The sequence below is a fragment of the Stegostoma tigrinum genome, chromosome 26, assembly GCF_030684315.1.
Source record: "Stegostoma tigrinum isolate sSteTig4 chromosome 26, sSteTig4.hap1, whole genome shotgun sequence".
Taxonomy (NCBI): domain Eukaryota; kingdom Metazoa; phylum Chordata; class Chondrichthyes; order Orectolobiformes; family Stegostomatidae; genus Stegostoma; species Stegostoma tigrinum.
Genome location: NC_081379.1, coordinates 32025298 through 32035540, shown reverse-complemented (window position 1 = coordinate 32035540; position 10243 = coordinate 32025298). Strand labels below are relative to the sequence as shown.

At 42.2% G+C, this 10243-nt stretch overlaps 1 protein-coding gene across 1 annotated transcript; it reads left to right on the top strand.

The window, feature by feature from the left end:
* Positions 1-337: 337 nt before the first annotated feature.
* On the top strand, positions 338-9124 carry tbx3a (T-box transcription factor 3a). Its single transcript, XM_048555861.2, has 7 exons — positions 338-1142; positions 2304-2571; positions 3620-3766; positions 5235-5311; positions 5717-5880; positions 6521-7185; positions 7870-9124. Exons 1-7 carry the CDS (start codon positions 751-753, stop codon positions 8317-8319), a joined length of 2163 nt encoding a protein of 720 aa, XP_048411818.1. The 5' UTR covers positions 338-750; the 3' UTR covers positions 8320-9124.
* Positions 9125-10243: the final 1119 nt, after the last annotated feature.

Below are 10243 nucleotides of genomic sequence, written 5' to 3'. Positions count from 1 at the left end.
CGCAGAGATGGTTTATCCTCTGCAGGCCGGGGAAGGGGTGGGGTGTAGAGTGGAGGACGAGACAGGGGAAAGTCTCGAAACGCTGACCATCCCCATCCCAGCCCGAATCAACACTGAATGTACATGAATGCTCATCGCTGGCTTTAGAAGGCGGCAGATCAGTGTGAAGGGAGGAGTGATGTGGCGGAGATTGCATATAACGGCGAGAATGAGACAGATTGGGCTGAGAGTCAGCTTGCCTCTGGACACACGCATGATCTTTCCTCCGTCTGGTTTCCTGGGAGTCGATGGTGGCTGAAGCCACCTGAGGCGGGCCCTGCGCCTTTCCATTGGCTGGTGTTCCCACCCCCACCCCGCCAACCACATTAGTAACTCCCACCCCCCTCCCTCTCTAATGATGTTGACATATTCACACGGCTGAAGCAGTGATCCTCGCTGTACGTTACCGTTTCCGACACCTTCTTTTTATAACTCATCTATCCCCGGCTTTACTTGTCAAAACCACGCCTATGGAGCCACACAATTGGTCCGAAAGCGTCAAATAGCCAATCAACAGTGTTCAGCTATTCGCAATACGCACACATACACACACACATACAGAAAGATCGGACTTGACTGTTTGGGGAGATGCGTCTCTGCTGTGCCACCTCCAGCCAGTCTTACTTTCAGTTTATCTGAAAAGCGAAGAGCACAATAATATTAATAATGACGCGCTTGTAAGCGGCAGTGCGACAGAGATCCGGGGAGTGGATGAATTTACCGATGAGAGAGCCAGTTATTCCGGGGACAAGCATGGCTTATCATCCGTTCTTACCTCACCGGGCACCGGACTTTGCGATGAGTGCTGTGCTGGGACAGCAGCCTCCTTTCTTCCCGGCTCTGGCCCTGCCTCCGACCGGCTCGGCCGCTCTCAGTCTCTCCGCCGGACTAGGCAAGCCCGTTATGGATCAGCTTGTAGGCGCAGGTGAGGCCGGAATCGCTCTGTCTGCAATGGGCCACCAGCCCTCGCATCTGAGGCCTCTTAAGACTCTGGAGCCCGAGGAAGAAGTGGAAGACGATCCGAAAGTTATACTCGAAGCGAAAGATTTGTGGGATCAGTTTCACAAGTGTGGCACTGAAATGGTTATCACCAAATCTGGAAGGTAGAGTGAATTTTTCCCCGCAAGATGCAAATGCCTGCCTCACTGATTAGAAAACATTCGAGCCTTTTTGATATCCAACCTTGATTAGCTTTGACAACACGATAAATATATATTTTAGCAAGTTGTAGGATCAAATAGGCAAAATAGATTTATTTGAAAATAGCGGCCAGCTATGTTCGCGTGTGATCTGTCAGAGGTTTTATTTTAAAATAACATGTCCATTTTGCTGAAATAGTTTTTCTCCATAAATGCAGCCACTTGTTCAGTGAAATAGCACACCGTCTTCAAACCATTTATTATGTTCCTTGCCTTTTAAGATCAGACATCGCCAGACTAGCAAGGGCACAAGCTCGATCAAATATTTGGCTGTAATAAGTGCTAATGATATTAGTCGAAATAGCTTATTCCTCGTGAAAGGGGAGGTCACATGGGACCGGTAGAGGGCCGGTTGATGAAACTGACTTAGTTGGAAGTTTTATTCATCCATTCAATTGATCTGAGTAACGACAGGAGAACACTCGGTCGCCTTGCATATAAGACGTACTGACTGCAGAGTTTAAGGCTCCAAACCATACATAAGATTCAAGGGTCCCGACTGTGCGTGTGTACCGAGGGCTGGGGGCCTTACATATATTCGCGGGCTGAGGGGTAACGCACAGTAGATTATTTTCACGACCCCTGCGATGGTAGTATTTTAATTCACGCAGATTTGTTTTTTTTTAAATTGCACCTTATTGTTGCTTATAAATCGTAAACGTTGAGTTAGCCGTGGCCTTATCCAGGTAATCATTGTATATAATACCTTCGGTAAGGATTGAATCATCCTTGTTAGAATTTTGAAACATTGAAGTATAAGCTTAAGTATCTCCAGTTAGGTGCTGCTGTGTCACTAGTTTAGGCCTGCATCATGTAAAAAGAGCAGGGCTTTTTTAAAAAAATACAAACATTAACCACTTCTAACAAGGAACATTGTTGCTGCTTTACAATACTTCAATTACCTACTACAGGCTGATATGTTTCACGCACCAAATGCCTGGGAATCAGAGGCTCCAGTCTCAGAAATAGTATAGAAACCTAACTCTAATTTGACTTTCCTGAGGACTACATTGCTGACAGTCTGTACAAAGAAAAAAAACAAGTCAATTTAATGCTTTCTTACAGGAGAATGTTCCCGCCATTTAAAGTTAGATGCACCGGTCTGGATAAGAAGGCCAAATATATTTTGTTAATGGATATTGTGGCGGCAGATGACTGTAGGTACAAATTCCACAACTCACGTTGGATGGTAGCCGGAAAAGCTGACCCTGAAATGCCAAAGCGAATGTACATTCATCCTGATAGCCCTGCTACTGGGGAGCAATGGATGTCTAAAGTCGTCACTTTTCACAAGCTGAAACTGACAAACAATATTTCCGACAAACACGGATTTGTAAGTTTCATATTTTTACCTCTGAACCTCTGTACAATTCTGTGAATGATTTAAAAACAATATATAGCAAGCATGGCGACATATGTTTACTTTAGCCGCGGTCGGCTAGAATAATATTTTCTCCATCAGGAGTTAAAAATATAGCACTAAGTCCTGTTGCCATGAGGAATTTTCCGCTTTGTTTTGTATTTTCTGTGGATCATGACTTGTGTTCTGCTAACCTGAGGTATTGTGTAGATCGGCCATTTTAAGCGTCTGGGATTGCAAGTATTTGATCGTTTGGATGATATTTTTACAATTTTCCACCGCACTGAAAATGATAAAGGCATAATCACGTGTCAACTTTCTCTCTCAATTTTCAGTTTGTAAATTTCGCAGTAATGTCAAATGGCTTGTAGTGGAAAATATTTGCAAACTAACACATTTTGGCAAATCTACAATGTATTAAGCATCATGCTCGCTGGAGAGAAAATAAATGCAGCCACTGTAGTATCAATGACCATTGCAGTTGTTCCGTTAGTTAAAGCATTTTAATATGGCATTCGAAAACAGTATACTGAATAAATGGGAATTATTTATACTTATTTACCAGTCACTTGCTACTTGTGACAGCATTTTCAGTTAAAACCAGATACTTCAGTACTTGCCGGTTTGATTAATACTTAATTTCTGGGGAAGAATTACAGACATATTTATATACATAACATATATAATTATACAAAATACATAGATAGGCATTATATATTTCCAGATCAGGTGGTATTAACTTTCTATGTCTTCAAACAGTAGGCGAGGCCATAGTGCAAATCTTATCACACTGTCAGCTGTTCACACTCCTTCTGAACTCTGTCCTTTCATGGGGGATCTTCTCGACTGGATATTAGTTTGTATTATCGCTGGTAAACTATTAATATGTAGCTTGCGATTAAAAAGTAAAATTATACAATACTGACATTAACAGGAACCTGACAAAGTTAGGAAGAGTCATATCATCTTCGCAACTGCACGCGCGTTGTTGAGTTGTAATTCCTTGATTTATTCTTTTTAGACTATTTTAAACTCCATGCACAAGTATCAGCCCAGATTTCACATTGTTCGTGCGAACGACATTTTGAAACTTCCTTACAGTACTTTCAGAACATATGTATTTCCTGAGACAGAATTCATTGCCGTCACCGCATATCAAAATGATAAGGTGAGTAAGGAAAAAGTAACTTCTTAATTTGCAGTAAAGCAGTGTGTTTTACACGGATTTTGATCTGTCTGCAGATGTACTGTAGTTGTTGTCATTAGAGTCAAAACTTGAAGCCTTGGTGAAACTTCCTTTTATTGTTTGTCGGCCACTTCTTTAGTTTATTCTGGTCAAGCTTATTTTAATTGGAAATTTCACTTAATCTGCAAGAAAGTTTGTTAAATATTCGGCACATCCAAGAGCTCATATAGATTTTATGGCTTTGTGTTGTACTGTTGGTTTTGGCATGAGGTCGCTTATGCAGCACCTCTCCTGTACTCATATTTGTATAGGTTGTGGGTTTATGCCAGACGTGTTCTGCCAGATAATAGGATTTAATCGATCCTGAAGCTGTCATTAAATTTGTCATTAAAAAAATCAAACAAGGCTTTTCGCACCGCTCACAGAAAACACAAGCTCTTGACGAATCTTTATAAGTCACAATGTGTTACATGAGAGTATTTGGCTTAGTGCAGGTATCAAAAGCCTCTGATGATGATCAGTTAATTATTGGTGATGGTTTCACGCAAATAGTTTTACAGAACTTTTTTTGTTGGCATTTAACACCTCATCAGACTTCTAGCTAGTCGGCTAACGTTATTGATAACAGCTAAGTCCACTGTCTGCAGTAAACTGATAATTTTTGGTTGGCGCACAGTTGATTATTACGAGTCTCAGAATAAAAACTGATTACTAAAAGGGTGTTAACATGATAAGTGAGATGGCGTTAACATTCTGGGTATCTTAATGTTTTTTTTGGTCTGTCTCTATATCTTCAGTTACAATTGCATTGTTATCTTCAGTTCATTATTTAAATGACAATGGTTTCAGTCTCATTAAATTTTCGATTGAAAAGAAGACGAAAACGGGCAATAAAGTCACTGTTGACTGTCAACAGTAGGCAAGTTACAATGTGGACGCCAGACCAGTTTTACCCCCCACGCATGAAGTGCCTGGCTGTCTAACACTCGCTCACACGCGGGTTAGCATGACACGAAGGTGACTTATGCGGGGGTAAATCACTGGCTTTGAACTTTACATTCTCACATGTAACAAAATAAATACATATGAGCCTAATACAGTAAAACCAAACCCGTACATTTTTGCAATGTGGCTGTGTGCAATGGTGGCTTGAATTTTAATACGATAGAATTATAGCGAAAGAAATATAAGAAGTGCGGATCACAGAGAAGAATAATAGGCCGTATTGAAGTATACAGTGCGGTGGCTGCTTTAAGATAATTTGACATTTTATGCTATAAATAGCAATCAGATACAATAGTATATTCGAAAACTAAATCGAGTGGTCACTGATTTCCCTCAGTGACTTGCGGCAGCGCAGAGTTCACCCCGCGAACTTCCTGTAAATATTATACTTTATGTTGTGTTGCAGAGCGATGAATATGATCATACTTGTTATCTTCCCATCTAGATAACCCAGTTAAAGATCGACAACAATCCGTTCGCTAAGGGCTTTCGCGACACAGGAAATGGGAGAAGAGAGAAGAGGTAAGTTTCAGTTCAGCTGGAGTCTGTTTGTCAATCTGGGCCTGGTTACGCTCATGATCCTAATCACTATCTTGATGAGGACACTGTCAAACTCTTGGGAGCACGCAAAGAAAGAGAAAATGAGGACTGCCTGTTGTTTACTTGTTGCACCTTGCCACCGTGCAGTATCTTTCGTTTTATGTTTGATGTTCTGCCTGTTATTTTTAGAAGATGGGAAAAGGCTATCAGATTGTGAGCATGCCCTCAGAGTAGTGCGGCTCAAATCATCACCTGATCCAACTTTAATAGTCTGGCTTAGCTTTGCTAGGGTGAAATAAAACGGAAAATGACAAGGGCAATTATTTGATCATTTAAAAAAAAACGCAAGTGATTGTCCTTCCCTTTTCTCCCTGTTGTTCAAAACAGAAAACAGTTGGCGATTCAATCGCTACGAGTTTATGAGGAACAGCAGAAGGGGTCGAAAGAGAATGGGACATCGGACGATTCATCCAGCGAACAGCCGGCTTTCAAATGCTTCGGTCAATCCACGTCCCCCGCTGTCTCCACACCAGGAACCGCGAATCTAAAAGGTTATTATTTTGTTTGTTCTTTTACATATAAGGCGTGACGAGGTTTGTGCCCATTAATTGGGTGTCTGTTTGTCTTGAAGATCCTTATCGCCTCCCTCTGAACCGAATAACTCCGGACAAGATAACACTCCTTAGTTTCTGCAGTCTCCCCAGTAGAAGCGAGTGACCTAAAACCATGACCACTTGTTTGATGCTTGCTGGATATTGTATCGAATTTAATAGGTTTTAAGTATCTTTAGGATTGGGAATTTCTCTGATCAGTGAAACAGTTTCTTACAGATTGGCGTCTTCCTTTTGTGTTTTTAAGGTATATGAATCAAAAAAGCAGCTCCTCCCCCACCCCAAGAAAAAAAAGTGTTTTGATTTCTTGCAGCTAAATGATCATTGTCACAGTTACAAAGACAGAAATTGCTGAAAATGCTCAGCCGGTCTGGCAGCATCTGTGGGGAGAAATGAGTTAACGTTTCAGTTGAGTGACCCTTCCTCAGAATTGTCACTGTTAATGTTGCTGTAATCAGATTGATTTTAAAAAAACTGACAATTATCGTTGCTGTTTGGTTACCAGAAGTGCCACCATATTTATGCTGTTTCTTCTACTTTTCAACAAGTCAAGTAAAACAAAAAAATTACTGCTTTCCAGGAGCTCTACACAGTGATGATGACGAGAGCGACCTCGATAGTAAAGATGAGCCCATCCAGGAGGGCGCTGACTGCGGGAAATTATCGACTAGTGGCGAGGAGCGAAAGGAGGAAGCCACTTCTGCCAAATCTCACCCGCGCTCACTGGAGGCTGTGAGCAGAATGAGAGAACAGGAAAGCTCCAGGACTGAGAAGAACTCCAGGGAACCCCAGCGGAGCCCGACAAACCCATCGGCAAGTTCCCGAGCCGTTAACGGAGAGAGCCCCGAGGTTAAAAGCCCGGCGAGAGACCACCAGCAGAAAGTGGAGGAATCCAATGGGTTAAACAAGGAGTCCTATTCACCGCTGACGGTGCAGACGGATGGGGTGTCGCACATAAATCATGGACACTTACAAAATCTCGCCTTTTCTCACAACTTATCGGGCCAGCACTTCTTCACCCCCGTGGGCGCAGGGCACCCTCTCCTCTTGCACCCCAGCCAGTTTGCAATGGGTGGGGCATTCCCCAATATGGCAGCGGGGATGGGCCACTTGCTAGCCTCAATGTCCGGCTCCGCAAGCGGCATCAGTGGCCTGGACACGCTTGTTTCCTCACAGCAAGGACTACCCGCTGGGTCAGCGGCAACTCTCCCATTTCACCTCCAACAACATGTCCTGGCTTCTCAGGTACAATTCTATTCGTCCTCTTCTTATTTACTGAGTTATATAGAGGTCCTAATTCCGGTGTGACTAATACATGGTGGAAACTGGGGGGTTACCTTTGTTTTATGTACTGATGTTTACTCAAGACAGAGAAATAAAGTTAGAAACCAGGCTTCACCAACACAGAATGCAGGAGTCACCTTTCCATTTAATGTAAAGGTTTCAAGCTTATTTTTTAAAACTTACAATGATTGTAAACGCCTGGTGAATTGATACTTTAAAAATGCTTTTTAAAAGTTCACTTTCAATGCAAAAGGGAATCTTTTCGATCAGTTTAATGTTCCTGTTGATGGGAATCACTCCCACCTGACTTCTGTCTCACTTCTCACATTGTCTGAGCGAGATATTCTAGATTTTCAGTTGTAGTTACAGTCCGTTATTTTGGCTATCGGAAGCCACGCTATTTGAGTCCCCCAAAGTGTTTCTTTGACAGAAATTGAGAGTTTTCTAAGATGTCCCGTTATGATTTTGATTTTTTTGATGGTGGTAAATTTTATACACGTCCTTGCATTAGTCTGATCTTTGCTGGGTTACAATTTTATTGGACGCGGTAGTTCAGACAAATCAATCCATCACTTTTTTTAAAAAAATCGGTTACTGACGTGAGTTGTTGAAAACATAAACTGTCTTTTCTTGTTATTTTGACAGGGCCTTGCGATGTCACCTTTTGGTAGCCTGTTCCCCTACCCTTATACATACATGGCCGCTGCAGCCGCCGCCTCTATGCCCGGTGCAGTCCCATCATCTGTCGCGTCCTCTGCACATCGCCACCCGTTCCTCAGCGCAGTCAGACCTCGCTTGAGGTACAGCCCTTACACGTTCCCCGTGCCCGGTATGGACAGTAGCAACTTGCTGACCACCGCCGTGCCTAGTCTGTCCAACCCAAGCGAGGCGAAGGTGAACGGTATGGCAACCAGCCCGGTGTCAGCGGGCCTGGACTCCGGGTCGGAGGTAAACAGCAGGTCCTCGGGATCGGTCTCCGTGTCGCCGAAACAGTGCTCCGAGAAAGAAGCGCCCAACCAGCTCCAGAACATTCAACGCCTGGTCAGTGGACTAGAGAGCAAACAAGATCGGTCAACCCGGGGCAGCTCCCCTTGATGGGAAGGTGATACAGAAAGGCCACAAAGGGCTTTGCATGTCACCCACCTACATTCAGTCTTGTTTCTTTTTTTAAAATGCTAGTGTAGAACCTTGATATTATCGAATTCCCCAAACTTAAACAAACAAGGAAAACAAAAGTAGCGTGAAGTGGAAGGGTTGCTGCAGATTCCTGGCACCAACAGTAGTTCTGGTTGTAGATGTCAAATCTGCTTTTTACATATATGCAATAACAGAAAGAAACGGAGACTATTATAAAGTATTTATGTAATTATTTGATAACGTGTAAATATACTGAAATTAGAATACTCGAAATTATACTTTTAATTTATTGTTGTTGTACATACATCTGTATATAAGGCTCCAAGCCTTTCTTTTTTGGTTCAAACGCTTTTCAGTACAACTTCTATTAACCAGAGTGCCGACACCGTTACTTTGCCCAGCAATGTGTTACCATGCTACTACATTTACAAAAAACCTTGTAGACCTGAGTACAAGATGTGCCATTTTTTAAAAGCTTTTCTCATTGTTTCAGTGTTAAAGTGCTACTGTCATTACAGTTTAGAGTTGGGGGGGCGGGGACAGCTCACCAGTTGCTTGAGAAGTAATGAAGACACTTTCGGGAATTTCTTTCGTGTGTACAAATGAATGGAAATTTTATGCTTACAGCTTGAAAGTGTCGAGAGTTAAAAAAAATAAATGAAGGTATATTTTGTGTTATAAAATGTTGAAAGTTCTTGGTTTTCTTGTACTATTTTTGTTTCGCTTTGAAGTTCACAAAAAATTTCAATAAATTTGTATCGAAGTCTTTGGTGCCAGTTATTCCAGTCACGTTTCCAGTCTGTTGCACAGAGTCAGCGAAAGATAAGGTTGGCGTGGTCACTGTGCTTTTTGACAATTAATCAGGCCCTTTTATTGTTCACCAATATTGTTTCCACATGAAAATTCTCACGAGTGCTTTAATTAACCTGCCTGGCGTCCTGCCCAAAGGTAATGCTGTTGTCACCTATCCTATTCTGACATACTCTCCCTATTGTGACACGTTTTCTCTCTTCCTCCCCACTGTGTTAACCTGCTCCCCTCTGTGTTACATAGCCTAATTCACCAGTGTGTAATGTAACGTCATCACTGCCTTAACTGCACCCCACTGTGCTACATACTCTAATTCACCAGTGTGTTACATGTCCTCCCTACTGCGTTAACCTGCTCCCCTCTGTGTTACATAGCCTAATTCGCCGTGTGTTATATATCCGTCCCATTGTGTTAACCTTTTTCTCCACTGTTATGTGTCAATCCCCACTGTTATATAGCCCAATTCCGCAGTGCGTCTTGTACTGCTTCCACTGTGTTACACACCTCGGCCCCTCCAGTGTTAAATGCCTCAATTATTCCAATGTTAATTTCATTCCAATGCTACATAGCACTTATCCCACCGTGTCAGAGATTGTTCGCCTCTCCAACACATTGCAGTCGAGAAAAGCTAGTCAGCAGCACTAACCGATATATAATTTCTGTTCAGAAACTGGAACCCTTAATCCTCTACCCAATTTCTTCATATGGTAAAAAAAAGTCCAATTGTGTTTTGAGAAAATAATATGTAAATGATGTTAATATTCCTCGTTGTACATGAGTGATTTTTTTTCTCTATTTGGCACACTCGAGTACTAAAAGTCAAATAGCAAACACACACCTTTATTTCATGCGTTACAAAAAAAAGAGACGCATACATTTTCGATGCAACGCTTCTGCAATGGCAAAGCAGTTTTGTCACCTAAATGGAAGAAGGGTCGTTTCAAAATACTGTGGTCATATAGGAAATGCAAACATATGTAATGTCAACCTCATGGAGAGAAGGGAAATCAGTGAAGCCAAAGGGCAGCAGGTCTGTGCTCTGTGTTGATTGTTTTCTTATTTATGATATGTA